Source organism: Rhamphochromis sp. 'chilingali' (genome assembly GCF_963969265.1).
Source record: "Rhamphochromis sp. 'chilingali' genome assembly, chromosome: 9".
NCBI classification, from domain to species: Eukaryota; Metazoa; Chordata; class Actinopteri; order Cichliformes; family Cichlidae; genus Rhamphochromis; species Rhamphochromis sp. 'chilingali'.
Window position 1 is genome coordinate 7186335 of NC_137936.1, and position 17716 is coordinate 7204050.

The 17716-nt window shown below is 38.9% G+C and overlaps 1 protein-coding gene across 1 annotated transcript in view; it reads right to left on the reverse strand.

Annotated features, from left to right (window-relative positions):
* Nucleotides 1-1276: 1276 nt before the first annotated feature.
* The window catches only part of cntn6 (contactin 6), a 152927-nt gene continuing 136487 nt past the window's right edge, over nucleotides 1277-17716 (reverse strand). The window contains exons 22-25 of the mRNA XM_080892139.1: nucleotides 11736-11916; nucleotides 7902-8014; nucleotides 6359-6527; nucleotides 1277-2863 (exon numbers count right to left, since the gene is read on the reverse strand). Of these exons, the coding sequence (XP_080748265.1) occupies nucleotides 2784-2863; nucleotides 6359-6527; nucleotides 7902-8014; nucleotides 11736-11916 (543 nt within the window). The 3' untranslated portion in view covers nucleotides 1277-2783. The remainder of the gene's footprint in view (nucleotides 2864-6358; nucleotides 6528-7901; nucleotides 8015-11735; nucleotides 11917-17716) is intronic.

Consider the following 17716-nt stretch of genomic DNA (forward strand, 5'->3'; position numbering starts at 1 on the left):
ATTTTCAGCTATTTAGTATGATCAAAATGGAAATATTTCTCCCAGGTATTCAATAGAAATGTTTTTTTCAAATTACTTTTTTTTTATCTGTATTTAAAAAAGCTCTAGTCCTGATGTAATGCAATTATGTCAAATGTTCTTTTTGTCAGTGTTTATCATTTCAATTTGGGATGTATAATAGATGTTTATGTGACCGCTCTTCCTTTTTAATAAACTCTACATACAATCACATCAAGTGCAAAATACATTTCATGAAATGCGTTTGACACAAATAAAACTTTACAAATCTAATAAATGACATTCTACATTGTATCTTCAATACGTCTGCCCTTTTACAAAATAATTACAATCAACGTGTTTTAGACGGGTTCACAATAAGTTTAAAGAGCATTAATTTAATAAGGCAAAGCAGATCTTACAACCTACACACCAGGTTAACTGGTTAACTTTTTTTCCACTACACAACCTCTTTAAGCAGCAAATCCAAGTATTTCTTTACATATATTTAAAAAGAATCATGTGCATTTTGTCGCTTAACATCAACACAGGAAACATTTATGGTCAGTTCAAGCTGAAACATGGACCGGGGAGGCAGCAGTAGGACACATGTTTAACTGAAGAATCTGTACAGTTACAACCCCCCCAAAAACCAACACGATTAAAAGCAATGACCGGTACAGAGTGCAACAGGAATTATCTTCAACAGTCCAACTGCTGTACAGATGAGCAAATAACTGGCCTCTCTTTTCTGCTAAATACCCCCTTTTTGGGTCACATTAGCCATTATCTGGTGTAATGTAATTATGTCTGTGTGTGTGTCTAACAGTCAGGCAGAGCTTCTGCTTACAGAGCAGCGTTTCTCACAGTGGACGCTTTCATTTGTCATAGTGGGAAAAGGCCCAGCTGGTAATTATTAACAGTAACAATGACTCTGTTCCACTCAGGTGTGTAAGCAAACAATGCCGCTGAGGCGCTGTTGCACAATAGCAAGCCTAACTTGAACTAGAACACAGCCAGTGGATGAAATGCAGTTGTTCTAAAAGTGAGCTGTTACATTTATCAAACGTGCCCAGGTGTAGTGATTAATTTCCCAAAGCAGGGGAATAAAAACAAAACGAAAAAAACTGCTAGATTTTTATGACTTTTATTAGAGAATCCAAACTGGTAGATTTCAAGAACATATATATATATATATATATATATATATATATATATATATATATATTTTTTTTTTTTTTTTTTTTTTTTTTTTTTACATATGTGAAAACAGGTGCACAAAGCCTTTTGTGGCTCCAGAGCGAGCTGTACTAAATCTTATAAACAGTTTCAAGTGAAGCTGGGTATCGAGCTAGAAAGAATTGAGTCTACTCGATCTCTGGAGCCTGCCTCTCGTCTGCGTGCGCCTAGCAACTCAAGGCTACGACAGCATAACCCACAAGAATCACTCAGAGAATGTTCGGTGTTCAAAGTGCATTGTGGGTAATGCACTCAGCAGCTGAGTGGGGGAAAAAAGGACGCTGGGCATCGTTCACTTATGTGTGTAGAAACATTTTTTGCCCATCCCACAAAATAAATGCACATGCCAAATAACTGTCAAATTCAATATCAGTAAATCAGAATCTAAATCAAAAGATCTTGTTTGCTGTTTGCTGTGCACATGTTTACCTTGGGGTGGTTCATGCAGAAAGAGGAGACACCTGCACCATTAAAGCAAACAAGCAGGAGAAATTCTAACTGAAGAATCTGAAAGAATATATAACAGTATAGAATAGTATATTATATACTAAGTGCAATAATCCTTTCTGTCATCGTTGTATTTTTACTCAGTTGTATATAGTATTTGTATTTGTATTCTATTTTTATCTTATTGTATATTTATTTTATTTTATTCTACTGTATATAGTATTTTATTTTATTCTATTCTGTACAGTTGTGTACTGTATTTATTCTTATTGTATTCTAATTTTTGCCTCATAACTTTTGCACTGTCCACTTCCTGCTGTGACAAAACAAATTTCCCACGTGTGGGACTAATAAAGGTTATCTTATCTTATCTTATCTTATTAAAAAAAAGGTTACTATTGGTGTTAATTTAGATGTACTTTCTTTAAATTTCCTTACCATCAGTTATTTAAATGCATAGGCATTTTTATTTGGAGATACACTGAAAATGCTGATCAATGAAACACACATACCAATGACTTGTATCATTGTTGCTTGTTACTTTGACTTACTGACGTGGACACCGACACAGTGTACCAGTAGCTGTTTTTTTGGATAAACCTATAGCACTACTATATTTGTGCATGCTTTAAAACAACACTTAACAAAGTAAATAAAGGAATGTGAATGACTGTTTTAAAGCTGCATGTTAAAAAGGTGACACTCGTGCCTTTTATCTGTTCTTAGAAGCTAGGGCAAAAAAAAGTGGAAATGTAGAGTCGAATGGGGAAACTGGGACACGGACCTGCGCTGTTCAATTCTCAGTGCACGATAAGAAACTCATCTTCCCATGTTTATCAAATGCATGCATCCTGGAGGGTTGCAGTGGTCCTGAAAATTGTCAGATGAAAATGTTTTGTAATTGTGCTGTTGCCTGTGAGTAGCGGTCCGGCCACAGATTCTGTGGGGCATTTGACAACCTGTCAGAATGGTTTCATCATTCAGCTTTGGAAAACTTCTACTTCCGCTGCTTATTCCATAAATCTGATGGAATAAGATAAAAGACCATCTTACACTGTTTTCATTCTTTTGTCTAGAGCTGATTATAAAGGCATTAGAAGCTACAAAATGAACATAGAAAATATCACGAGGGCGGGAAAATGAATTGAAACTGGAAACACAAATCCTTTTGAGTTGAGACCTATAAAGAAAGGAACACAAAGTATAATGTTAGCAAAGAGATTCAAGACATAACTTCTGTGTCTTTTTTGAGTTTTGGAGTTTAGACATGGAAAAATGACAGCACTGAGTAGAGGAGAAGTGCTTACATTATGATGTATGTTTAGCTTCGTAACACATTCGTTGTTTGGTTCACAGTGTTTCTAACGTGTCCTGATCATTCAAAGTGCCGTTTTTTGTTTCCTAAAATTTCAGAACATCTATATTAACATGCAAAAAGCTGATGTTGTTTATCTCTCTTAATCTTTCGACTTAAAGATGTCAAACTGTGTCTGTTCTTTGAATGACTGAGGTTTAGTAACAATGAAAATAGACAGTTGTGTGTAATCTAAATGATTAAGCTTATTATAAAAGCTCTGCTACGTTTACATGAAACTGCTGATCGATCACAGTCAGCAGTCGCCAGCATCACTACGGGGGCAAATTTCACTGGTTGACTGGCCAGGTTGCACCCCTAGGTGTGTGTGGCTGCACTTAGCCCAGGTTTCCTTTTCACAGCTGAGAGGTTCGCTAGATAAGGATTTGGGGCAAAATACTGCATTGGTTTTTTTTGCAATTTGTACATCAGAAACTGATCAATAAATTATAGTTTCCTTACATAGCTTTGAGAGGTATTTGCAGAGAGTAAAGTTAAGACAAACTGAGAATACTGGAAAGTCTAATTGGTGCAAAGGTTTTGCAAAACATCAAAGCAGTTGTAAAGTGCATGCATGTAGAAATCTGAGTGGTGAAAATTTGCTGAAGTCCAGAATATAACAGAGAGGCATTCTTAAAAGCACTTAAAAGTGATTGTGAATGGCATTTCTCCTTATATATTCAGAGGCCCTCATTTTGCCCCTCATCCAAGAGGCTTTTTGAGTTATAGAACAACTGGTGGAGAGTCCAAGGTAATAAACCCCTACTGGGGCTGTCCCCCTTGAAGTGGACCTGAGGGTCCACTTCAAGGGGGATTGATCATATGAGTCATTAAATGAACCAAGAAAAAAAAAAGCCACGGATCATTCCTGTCACTGGGGCGACAGGTGAAACCTTAGCGAGACTTTGCCCCACCCCATCATTATGTGAGTTATTGAGGGTACCAGAAGCAAAGTATGAATGGAGGTTGAAACACCTGTGAAGGGATCTCAAGATAGGTGGCTGATCGCTAGTGTCATAAACCAACACCTCTGTTCAACAGTGGACATTCATAGTGGGCATAGATGACCTGCTTTACTTCTCTCAAACCATCTGTCTTCTTTGCTAGTGTTCACATCCACACCAGTGTGAACACTGGCATCCTCAAAAGAGTATTCTTTCTCCTTTAAATGCAGGTGTACAGCTGGATCTTATGCTGCTCAGGTGGCTCTCCTATGCTGTACCAAGTGTTTGTGGAGTGGCTGTTTGGTTTCTCCTACGTCTGAGCACTCCTCACTGCATATGCTGTGTTGTTCAACCAGTGTTTGGTGTTTTCTCCTTGGAATGAACCAGGAAGTTCAGTTGCCTTCCTTTACACCTCTCAAGAGGATAACTTAAGAGGATCTTTCTCAGCCAAAAAAATAATTTGTTAACTGTTTTAAAGTAACGATAATAATTTGCTTTATTTTTGAGAGTGAGATGAAATATGTGTATCATTACCTTTAGAGGGACTGGTTGGATTTTTGATCTTTGTACAGTAAGGCTACCTGGTTTTATTTCTCGTATTCACTGGGCTGATCTAAGCTAAATAACGTTTGACTCCAGCTCTGTAGACGCTGCACAGATAACACTCTGATATTGTGTTTCTCCAGCTTCTCTGGGGAAAAAAATGAATGAAGCACCTCTTCACTTTAGAATTTAAATGGCTATAGCTTTCCTGGCACAGGCTATCTCGTAGCTTCCTTTGCACTTATGCACTGCTGTACCTCTTTTAAACTGTACTCTTCATTTAGAGTTTTTGCACTTATCGTATTAAATTCCATGAAACCATATCCATATAATGTTAAATATGCCAATGGGTGTTTTTAGAGCTATTGTAACCTTGAATTTTATTTTGAGTCGCTTTGTTTTTAGGAAAATTTACAAAGACAAAGTCTGCTTTAGTTGAGAAATTGTCATAACAGAATAGTTGTTTAATTAGGTTTCCTGCTGATGATTTACACAGAAAGAAGCAGAGGCACGAGTCAGAGTGACTGACAACTGAAGATCAGAAGCTGCAGATACTCCCGACAGACAAGATGTTTAATTTCAGATTTTCATTCTACCTGCCTAGCTTACCTACTCTCATAACACATTTAGTTTTCCCCCCCTTATCCCATCTCTTTAGATTTACATGGAAAACATTTGATTTTTATTTAAAGAACACCAATTTAGTTGAATCAGACATTTACAAATGTAAAAAGGTCAACATATATATGTGTGTGTGTGTGTGTGTGTGTGAGTGTGTGTGTGTGTGTACATTTGCTGAACTATATAATAAACAAAAGGTTAAATAAAGTCATAATTATTTCTGGCAAAGTCAGCTTGTTTACATTTCTCCTCGTCTGTTTCCCAGGTAACGCCAATGCTTAGCCCAATGATCAGATCTTGAACTGACGTGACCCATCAGCTACACCTAAACAGCGACTGTGCTTTATGTTTTCATGATTCATCTGAAAAAGATGAAAACATGCTTCATATTTTCTCTTGTTGGCATTGATTAAGAGACAGCTGTGTTTTAAAAGATGGCTTTTATAGCTCTTTCTACAGTTTGTCTTACATTTATGTTTCCACTCACTCTAAAGACAGAAATGTGAAACTGAAAGAGGATATGAGGTTTGATCTACATGTCTTTGCTAATTGCAGATAATATTCCAAATTGCAAAATTAGTTAGAACAAAACAGATTACATGATTATAATCACTAACACATTTATTTTGACCATTAAACAGATCTAAGCTTCAGCCTTTTAAACTCTTTATTCTGTCTGAAGCAGGAAATCAAAGCAGTACGTCAGCTTTACCTGATTACATTCCGGGGTCTTAATCGTGCCAGAGTCTGCTAGTTGATATTTTCATTGAGACTACAATGTGATCACACCACAGCTGCCAACAGTTTTTAGACTTAATGAGATGTTTAATATCACAAATAAAGTGCTGTTTACCCTATCAATGGAGATCTATCACACCATCAACTACTCATCATTGTCAGTATATTTGCCAAAATGTTGAGCTACGGTAAGTAGCTCTGAAAAAACAAAACAAAAAAAGCCCCAAGAGCTAAAAAGCCCAACGTTCTTGGGTGAGATATCTGTGTACATTTTGTGTCTCTTCCTCTTGGTTGCATGGCACAGTCTACTTACAATTTATATGTGTATTCTGAAAGCCTTGTTCAAGCTACAGTAAAGCTGATAAACAACATCAGTCACACAGGGGATTAGTTACACACGGTGCACCCATCCCACTGCTTCTCTGCCTAATTCCAGCTCCAATCATTTGCATGCTGTGGAGTGTATGGAACTTACTGGACATCTTTGGTATGCGGATGGGACCGCTGCTGGTGCCATCGCCCCCTTCGGTCAGAGCTTTGATCTCAATGAGGTAGTCCTCTCCAGAGGGGATTTGCAGTTCCAAACTGGTCTTATTGGTTTCCAGTACAGTTGTCCTCTCATGCCAGTTCTGGCGATACACAACCTGGAGGACAAAATGCAATTCTTTAGTCATAACAGTGAGATATTAAACTTTTTTTACTCATCAACAGAAAAATTTGTAACTTCATTCAACGTATCAAACTAGTGTGTAAAAAAACACATTCAAATCCAAGAGTGCCGCACGATACTGTTGCTTCATCTTGGTTATACAATCCTATCTCTAGGAGGTAATGAATTCAAAATGCCACACGGCATGACAGGGATGATTTGGCTCGATGATTCAGGGACTTGAGAACAGCACCTCAGACGTCATTTTTGCACATTTACTTGTGTAGCTTCACCATCATTAAAACGCAGCAGAAAGTTTTATTTAGTCCTCCGAAAGAAACACAGTGTAGAGAGCCAAACTGCAAATTTAGTTAAAAAAAGAAAAATATGCAAGAAATATTGACAGTATTGTCTTTGTGAAATCTTTACTCGAGTCGTGTCTGCAAAAGAGCTGGCTAAAGACTATGTACTATGTATGTGCGGCGGGTAAAATAAGTATTGAACAAGTCACCAGTTTTCTAAGTAAAAATGTTTCCAAAGGTGCTACTGACATGACAAGCTCATTGGATGACTATGATAACCCAGCCAATCCACACATGCAAACTCCTCTGTCTGAAATCAGGCGAGCAGCATCTGGTCATGACTGCTATATGGTGAAATGATGTTCTTTCTACTTCCACATTAATACCCCGACAGTGCTCACTGCAACCTGCAGTAGCTTAGAATTCTTCTGTAACCAATGCCCTCAATACGTTTTGCAACAATAAGGCTGCATAGGTCTGAGAGAGCTCATCATCATGAGGACGGTAAGCAGAGGACCCACTGGAGGATATCAGGCCCTCAACCCACTTTCATAAAGTTTCTGATTGTTTGGAGGTCATTGTGTAGGCCACCCTTGTAAAAGGAGGAGATACCAATGATAGTGATGGGTTAAGGACCTTCTATGGCCCTGCTCTAACTGCCTGTCTCCTTCAGACTGTGCCAAGAAAACTAGCAATAGCACATAATGATGTACTATCCTAGAGGTAGAGGAGTTGGACTACCTTTGTGTGTGTCTTGTATGTATATATATAAATCACAAACAGTGTGCTTTTCCACACAAAGTATGCAAAGTGGATCAAATATGATTCATCGTTTTACTGCTTAGAAAAACTTCATTCCTTTTGTGGCATGACGCCTTTCATTTTATCACCTGGAACAGATCTTTTAATTTTGAAAGGCCAGACAGGGCCAATCCATAATGTAACACTGGAGTGCTGAGGTCTATCTTTCCACTGCAATGAGAAAGCCATTTATTGAGATGACAGCTGCTGAGGCTCTATTTGTTTCCGCAGTTCTGGACTTTCTGCTGTTATTCTGACAAACTCACCTTGTATCCTGTCACCTCGGACTCATTCTCCATCGCTTTGACATGTTCCCAATTTAGAAAGATCTTAGAGTTGGTCAGTTTCCATTCAATACTCCCTGGAGGGTGACTTGGTGCTGCAAGACATGTAATTACAAAGACAGAAGATTTACAAATGAATGCGTGTCAGTGATCGTATTCTCTAAGCTAGTCTGCACGTAGCCCATTATGCATTTTACATCATATAGTCGTCAACCTTCAAGAGCAAACCAGAGAAAAATGAAGGTGCATGACCTTTGACTATCCACAGGAAATCAAACTACTTGATTAGAAATAAACACAGTGTAGGAAATCATTTGCAGTCTCATGTGCAGTCCTGTGTCCTAATATAGATGGCAATCTGTATAAGGATACTGATTATGCAGATTGGCTCTTTTCAGAATCTTACATGCAATGTAGGTGGATCATAATTTGTGATAACTACTGATTTATGAAGGCAGAAATGGTGCAGAGTGCAAAGTACAATTTCATTTGTTTCCTATGTTCGGCTTTGCATTGTGAGTTTTGAAATATTTCTTTTTCCTATCTATTATGTTAATAGTTACTATTGTTACTTAGATTTACAGTTATTTTATTTTATTGGGTTTATTTTGGTTTCATTTTATTTATTTTTTTAATATTTTGCTCACCTCATTTATATGTCATATATCATATTTGTTGTGTTTAACCCTAAAACTGTGGCTGCTGTATTTTGACTGTCACCTAAGCATAGTGAAATAAATCTAAGGACCCACAGCCAAAAAAAAAAAAAAAAAATTGAAGTGGCGAGTTGCCTTCACACCTAAACAGAAACATTGATGTAGTCAGAGGTTAAAGTGGGATTTGGCAGGTAGAGGAACTCTAATATCAGTTGTAGTGGCTCAGCATGGGGAGAAGAAGAAGAAGAACTAGTTTCTATTGAGAGCTCCAGTAGATTTTCTTTGTATACCAGCTGTGATCAGCTGACCTGCTACTGCTGCTCTGAGGTTTACTGGTCTTTGTGGATTTGCACAGCTGAATTGAACAGGATGTAGCCCAGTATTTCACAGCTATGTTGGCTGATTTCAGTTCTCTACACTGACAGTATACCGCATATAATGTTTTTATACTAGACAGTGGAAAGTGTGTGTAAAGGTGGAATACACTGCAGTAATATAGGCATTATCAGATTAAATTCTGATTAATGTACACTCTTTTTACACTTTTCTAACAGTGGCCATGAACACCACAGCTTTATTATACATTCACCACGGTACAGAAAGCGAACCTGTTTTCATGCAACCTCTAAATAACACAAAGTTTGTATTAACCTCATTGTTCTTCAAGACGTTTCACAACAAAATAAATTAAAAAAAACTTCACACCATACAGATCCAATATCTGATGTAACAAACAAGGACATTAAATGTAAGCTTTAAATCTGCAGTTTATCAAATGCCTCTGAGTTGTCCTTACCTTTAAATCTAACCTCTCTTCTTCCTTTCTTTCCTCATCTCTCAGTAAAGTCACCGCACAGTCTTTTCTCTCCCTGTGAAATATAGCTGCTGTACCTTTAGCTAGCAGAAACTGTGCGGCAGACTGCATGCAACCAGTTTGTGTGTTTGCTGTTATTTGTTGAGCTGATAGGAACGTTGCATTTGAAATTACCTGCCACATTAAAAAACATTGTTCCCCTCAGGATTATCTTTTGTATCATTGTTCTTTTTATTTAGGCTCAAACTGATTCGATGTTTGAAGGCGCACAAAGCTGGGAAATAAGAACCTTATTTAAATGTGTTAAAGCTAAAGTAAGGAGGCTCTTTAGAAAATGTAAGCAGTAGAAAGTACAGATGTTTGTGTAAATATGTTCAAAGATAAAGTAAAAAGTTGTCAGTAACCTTACTTTGTTACTTCTCACCTCTGACCAAGGCAATTTTTAGCAAAGAGTTAGCTTTTCACCTTTCCTGTCAGCACACACTTGTTTAACCAGTATGTCCTCCACACTATTCTTACCAACATGGTCTCATTCTGGGGCATCACATGATGCCATTCTGTCACCTGCGTCACCTTTGATATACGCCATGAGATAACAGCCTTACAAATCCCTGAAAAGTCAGTATAAGAACATAGAAGAGATGCTGATAGTCAAGAGCCCAATGTGTCCAAACTGTTACATGTTTGAAGTTAAAACAGGTGTGACTGTAAAGGAGCTGAAAGATCCACTCTGAGTGTGCTTTTAATAAAAGCAGTCATGGAGAAAATGTACAATTTCCGTGTGGTACAAAAGTGCATTATAAAGTGTGGAGGATGTAATAGATTAAAGTTTCAGTTGTTCCATAATCAAATGAAGTTTTTACGACTGATAAACATTTTCCATGTTTGTCTATATTTAAGGGATAATAAGAAAGGACGGGCTTTTGAAATTAAGAGGCTCGAACCTGAAGATACTTTGAAGCTGAGCCTTTTATTGTCTTCAAAGACATGTTTGAATAGAAACCTGCACCGAACAGGGGCCTGCTCATCAGGTTATCTTTTAATGAACTACACTAACAGGAGGACTTGTGGACACATTGATATTGTATTATTGAAAGAATCGACCCAATCTTACAGCCTATAGTGATTTCTAATTTATTAACGGCTCTCTTTTGTTTTCACTCAGCTATCACACAGGAAACAAGTTTAGCAAAATTCTTAATTCTTTCATTTGGGTTTTTAGCTTAGTTTAATAGACAAAGGTACAAAACTTTTGACTTTATAATCAGAAAAAAGTAACTTGTAAATTGGTGCTTGTGAAAAAGAAAATCAAAGAGTGTAAGAGAGGCAGCTGTGATGTAGGTGTATGTGTGAATGTTACCCTGAGGTGAGAAACAGCTGGAATAGCTGGAGGCTTCAGTAGTCTGGTAATTAACTGTAGGGGTGTTACCATAGAAATGTGACAGTATAGACGGCTTTCTTCCTGAAAAGATGGATTTGCTGCACAACTATTTGGGAGAATATGACTGGATGGGTATGAGTGAGTAAACAAGTACCACTTTTTATTGTGATTTAATTTACTTTAAATCACAATAAAAGTTTAAATTCTTGAAAGGAATGCATCTACATTCATGCAATGCTTTAAATACATTTTGATTGTAGGGTTTAGGTTTATAAAAGAGGTATTCAAAAGCCCCTTATGGTAAAAAGCAGATATAAAATATCAGACATAATATAATATTGGGAAGATCTCCAGCTGGTCTCAATGAAGTTGGTAATATATTTTTTGAATCTTAAAAAGTATTGAAAAAGTATTGAAAAAGTTTTTCTATGATGAACCACAAACCCTTAAATTTATATTCACAAATCTGACTGTGTATTTAATGATTATTAAGATTTTTTCCATACAATATTGCAAACTCTGATGGTAAATGTTACAATTAATGATTGTAAAACTTTGTGATTTGACATCAATCTGATGCACTCATCAGAATATTTTTTTTTTGTTTCATGGAACAGGTAAAAAGCATGACGTTTAAGTATAAATACAGTACTTGCTTATATTTAAACATATTTATTTCAATATGGCCCCCTAACAGCATGTTGAAATACTATCCTAATATGATCTCAGTTTTAATATTCCTGCTATTAGAAGGATAATAATAGTGATATTATTGGTGTGAGTAATTACACAGTAACAGCTGAGACTGAGGTAAGTATTATCATCATTGGGCACATATCGAGTATGTCATGTCTAAACTCCATTAAACAGACTCAAACGTATTTTTTTTTAAAAAGAAAGACCCTCGAGTCAACATGAAAAAAGCGGTTAAAGTAAATAGATCCCAGTTTTGTGTGTGGACTCACGTGGTTTCTTGGTGGTGATATTAAAAGGTGTGCTGCAGGGTCCAAGTCCAGCACTGTTCTGGGCTCTGACTGAGATCAGATAAAGTGTGCTGCCCTTCAAGCCGGAGAGCAGAGCTGTGCAGTTGATAACCCTCACTCTGTCTGCTTCACTCTGCTCCAATCCTTCCTCCCAGAAGAGAACCTGGACCAAAGAGACATGAGTTACCACAGACCTCTGAGCATAGTGCCTACCTTTTCATTTTTTCCTTTTAAACTGTCAAGGTAGCCTGTTTCCACCCTGACTGGCCATTAAGATAGTCACATCATGATTATGAAGTAAAACATCCCGCACAATGTCATTTCAGAGTGCATATGCTGTAGATTCAAAGTGCATATGTATGTTTAAGCAGTACCAGCTGACATATAGTACAAAGGAACAGACCTATGGATAAGATACAGATATCAGGTTTAAAGGAGCATCACTTTAGTGCTTCCACTTTATCGACTTAGCTATTGTAAGTCTCCGAGCAGTCCAACACTACCAAATGATACTGTATCAGACAATCAGCAATATCACAAGCAGCAGTGAGAGTGAACAGTACCAGAGCTTGTCAGAATCTGTATTCACTGAGAGACTGTTTATGGCCCAAACACAAGACAGGAAAACCAGACAGGGAAATGTCAAACAGATGGTCTGAATGTAGGTACTTATTTAACTGAGTGCACACACGTTTTTTTTTTTTTTAGGATCTTGCTTGGGAGAGGCAGATTAGCAATAGGGCCTGGAGTTGCTGATAACAGATGCATCTAGGGTGTTTTCTCCGACTGAATTTTAATTATAGAAGTCTTTTCAAACACTTGGGAAAAATCTCTGAAATACCTGAGCACAAGAAGTTCACAGTTCTTATAACACCTCTGCAAAGAATCTAAACACTCACTCAAAGAGGGATCGAAGAAGGCTTAAGCTGTCTTGCTGAATCTTATGCTGTCTAATAGAGACAGTGACAGTGAAATATGTCATACCTGCAACACAAATTGTGGTTGTGTGTGGTAAACATGAACAGTAAGTGCTGCTGATTTTACATTATATTATACATTCCAATACTAGATAACCAAGCAGGACAGGTGCTGTTTGAAAAGGAAAGAGCTGTAACTACAAATTAGGACGCTGTACATCTTTCCTTATCTTAGTATGAAGTTAATTCATAAGAAGTGTCACATTGTATACGTGTGGAAATATCCATCCATCCATCCATCCACTGGAGCACTAGTAGTGACACAGCAAATTTTTGGGAGTGGGGTGGGGGGTGTCACTACACTGATGCAATGCATTTCTATTGATGGCCTCACAATATTCTACTGATTTTGCAGTAACAAAAAAAACAAAAAAATCTAACAATGTGCCAAAATACAATGCCTATACTTTATATTATAAAGGTTTAAGATTAATGCAGCTTCAGGGTCTGAAAAGTGAAACCAATATGGAAGTGCCTGCATTCTTTCTATTGGCCTGTGGGGGTCGACTCCGCTGGTTGCAGAAGTAGATTGCTTGTATAATTATTTACATCATCAAAAATCTTCCTGATGAATTTATGGTTTAAAATATCCAGATATATTACCATTATGGGTAATTCTACTAACTGTATATTAGTATATTTAAGCTTTGTAAAAGTGTGCGGTTTGTCATTTGTGGGTTTTGTTTTTCTTTAACAAATAAAAGATGAACTGTAAAACTTTTTATGGTGCAACGCCGGGCAATTTGACCTGTGGGATCATGCCTATTTGGACACAAAGAAATGTACTATGCCCATTACTTATTCATGATTACAGTCAGCATATAGGAGGTGCTGATCCTTCTGTCAAGCTGATGCTGGTACACATTTACAAGATCTCTTCCAGGTCAAGGTGATGGGAGCTTGGATATATCTTTGCCCTATACATCTCTCTTACAGACTGCTGACTTGTCTGTGAGACAGACTGTGTCCCATTGAACAAGAAACAAATATGTCTTCAAAGGTTTTGCTTGCACTTGACCACAACTTGAAGCAAATAAACATCCCAGTATCTAAAGCTGAGCGACCGTCATCCTCCTCTCAACCACGAGCTGCTTCAGAAGGAGCAGTACATCCCAAGAGCCTCACAACCACTACACTTCAGTGTGAGAGGCTGAAGTTGTGCTACCTCTGCTGGAAATATATGTTCTTTGGCTTGAATGCACACCAACAGTGCTTTGATTACTCCAAAAAAGTAATTATTACACAGAAATATTTTCTTAAAAGTAATCCAGTATGTTACTTAATTAAAGAAAGTAATTTGTTAAAATAATTGTTACATTACTTTAATGTTACTCTGTAAAATGACCTGAAAGGCACTGTCTCAAAATTACCATTAAACAGTATGGCTGCAGTCCCACACACCCTGATGAGGACACGCATATGATCTCTCTGTTAGTATTACACCACGGCTCTCTTAGTAGAACAAAAAGCCGACGTCACAAAGCAAAAAGAAAACGAGCACAAACTGCTCAGCCTGACTGCTCATCAGTTTGTTACCTGCTTACGTTCAGGTTCTGGCTGCTGGGCTGAGGTCGGCATTCACTCAATTTTAACGTTACCCTGGGTTCTCGGCTAGCTTAGCATTAGCATGTTGTCTGTGCCGGGTTTTCTGGAAATCCATCCTATCACAACATCCTACCTGTTGTTTCTGCGTATGAGCACAACATGAAATTAAGCACCAAACCGTCCTACCTTCGTGAATATGAGCTACAAGCATAGTCAAAGGAGCTTGCAAACAAAAGCGTCTGGACTTCTTTAAGTTACTTGAAGACGTTTCACCTCTCATCCGAGAAGCTTCTTCAGTTCTAAGGTCAAATGGTGGGGAGTCCCAGATTTAAACCTGGTGGGAGTATCCCCCCACAGAGGGACAAAAGGACCCCCTGATGACCCTCTAATCGCCTGAGCCAAGGTGTGAAACTGGGTGTGGGTCCCAATCAGCCAGGGTTTCGGGTGAGTTCATTGTGAAACCTGGCCTTATAGACATTGCAGTACTAAAATATTAAAAGAGAATGAAAGACACAATACAAGAGTCCCAAAGCAATGTGCGAATGGCTGTCTTTATCCTGTTTATTGAAAAAGTAAGAGGAGTTTTAAGATTCAAACTATTTTCATCCTTCATCACTGTTGCAAAGTTTAATGTTTTACATAAAACTGAACTAAAAACAGAAATAAGTGGAAACTGTGTGGGGAATCATGTGAATTCCTGAGGTCAGATGACCCAGGATGTGAGTGGGCGTTAAGGCGTCTGGGGAGGGAACTCAAAACTGGATTATCGATGGCAGACATTTGGTGTCGTAAACCACCGCCTCTGTTCAAAGATGGTCGCTCACAGTGGACATAGATGGCTTCTTTCACTCCTCTTTCAAACCATCTGTCCTCTCTGTCCAAAATGTGAACATTGGCATCCTCGAAAGAGTGTCCTTTATCCTTAAGATGCAGGTGGACTGCTGAGTCTGGGGGGATACTCCCACTAGGTTTAAATCTGGGACACCCCACATTTGACCTTAGAACTGAAGAAGCTTCTTGGATGAGAGGTGAAACGTCTTCAAGCAACTTAAAGAAGTCTAGACGCTTTTCTTTGCAAGCTCCTTTGACTACAATGACCTGGATGACTGAGAACCTTCACAGACAGCTTCAAGCATACTTCGACGGGTAAAATTAAGTGGCAAACCGTCCTATCTTTATGAATATGAGCCAGAAGCATACTCTGATAGGTAAAGTTGCAAACCGTCCTACCTACTTAAAATTTATGCTGGAATTATTGTGTGACAGTAGAAATGTGCATAAACTATGTACAGTTGGACGGTTTTCCAAAGTAGAACCGGTGCTTGCAGAGAGGCAAAGTTGTTACAGTATAATGTTGTTGTTTCGAATGAAGCTCTTAGAAAACCAGCACACCGCAGACCACGGCCTCTCTGTGTGAGGATCTAAACGTATTCTACGCTAGATTCGACACAGCGAACACCACGAGACCGGACAGTGTGCGCACCGCAGATGACGTCAGTACGCACACTGTGTCTGAGGAGGATGTGCGGAAGTGCTTCAGGAAGGTGAACGCACGCAAAGCTACTGGTCCGGACGGGATTCCCGGCCGCGTCCTCAAGTCATGCGCGGCTCAGCTGGTTGGAGTGTTCACGCACATCTTCAACCTTTCCCTCTCTCTGTCTGTAGTCCCAGCCTGCTTCAAAATGGCCACCGTCGTCCCTGTACCCAAATCCTCCACCATCTCCTCATTGAACGACTGGCGACCTGTAGCCCTGACCCCCATTGTAAGCAAATGCTTCGAGAAGCTGGTCAGGGACTTCATCTGCTCTGCACTACCCGACTCACTGGACCCTCTACAGTTCGCATACCGCCACAACAGGTCCACTGATGATGCCATAGCCCTGACACTACACACTGCCCTGTCACACCTGGAGAAGAGAGACACGTATGTGAGAATGCCGTTTGTAGATTACAGCTCAGCATTCAATACCATCGTTCCCTCAAAGCTGGACAGGAAACTGCAGGATCTAGGACTGAGCAGCTCCCTCTGCAGCTGGATCCTTAGCTTCCTGTCTGACAGACGCCAAGTGGTCAGACTGGGCAGCATCACCTCATCCCCCATCACACTGAACACTGGTGCTCCACAGGGGTGTGTACACAGCAAATCCAGCATGTCCAAATTAACACTGTCGGATTTGATTTCAACACTATTAAAGTGTCTATATGGGTCCACACCATCCATCCATTCGCTTCCGCTTATCCTTTTCAGGGTCGCGGGGGGCGCTGGAGCCTATCCCAGCTGTCATAGGGCGAAAGGCGGGGTACACCCTGGACAGGTCGCCAGTCTGTCGCAGGGCTAACACATAGGGACAGACAACCATTCACACTCACATTCACTCGCACATTCACACCTAGTGACAATTTAGATTAATCAATTAACCTATCCCCACAAGCTGCATGTCTTTGGACGGTGGGAGGAAGCCGGAGTACCCGGAGAGAACCCACGCAAACACGGGGAGAACATGCAAACTCCACACAGAAAGACCCTGGCCTGATGGTGGAATTGAACTCAGGACCTTCTTGCTGTGCGGCAACAGTGCTAACCACCGTGCCACCGTGCTGCCCAGGATATGAGGAGGATGTGCGGTCCACACCAGAGAGCGTTAATTTAACTCTTTTTGGAGAGTTGGTACGTTAACTCTGATTTAGTGTTAAACACCAAATCTGTCTGGAGTTGATAATTTAACACTTGGTGTTAAGAGTTTATATATTAACTCTCAAAGAGTATTTTAGTTTAACTACGTAAGAGTTATCTTCTAATTCATTCTAAAAAGCGGGGATTTTACTGTTCTGAACTTCTAGAAATTTCTTTTGGAAATAAACATTTACTAAAAAGATGCAATGGTTTTTGAAAAACATTTATTCTGAACTGTGCACCACAATTTCAAAACATTTTCTGAAAGATGTAACAGTGTACATGTTCTCACTTTCATTAGAATTTTGTTTATCAAAAGGTCTGACATGGTAAATGCAAATAACAGCATTCTCATCACTTATTTCTTCAATACAATATGCATGTCCTTCATTCATCCCTTTGTGGAACTTCAACGCACTTCTGCTCTCCCCCATATTCCATCTTCACAAGCATATCCTGTGCGGAGATCGAATAAAAATTAGTTGACACTAAATAATGGCACAAATAATCCAGTAAACAATTGCAGCACAGTAAAAAAAAAAAGGAATCCTCTTTGAGCCATTACTTGTGTAAAGTATTTTCCCAAAAGACAAGGACACAGGCAACAGGTAATACTGAACTAAATGTAAAACCTCAACCTTTTTCATTTTTACCTAAACCGTGTGCACAAAACTCTGGAGGGATCTATGCTAACGTAGAACCCAGTCAGGACGTCTGCTACTGCTGTTTGCTCGTTTTTTGTTTTTTTTTATGGGCGATCGTTTTCA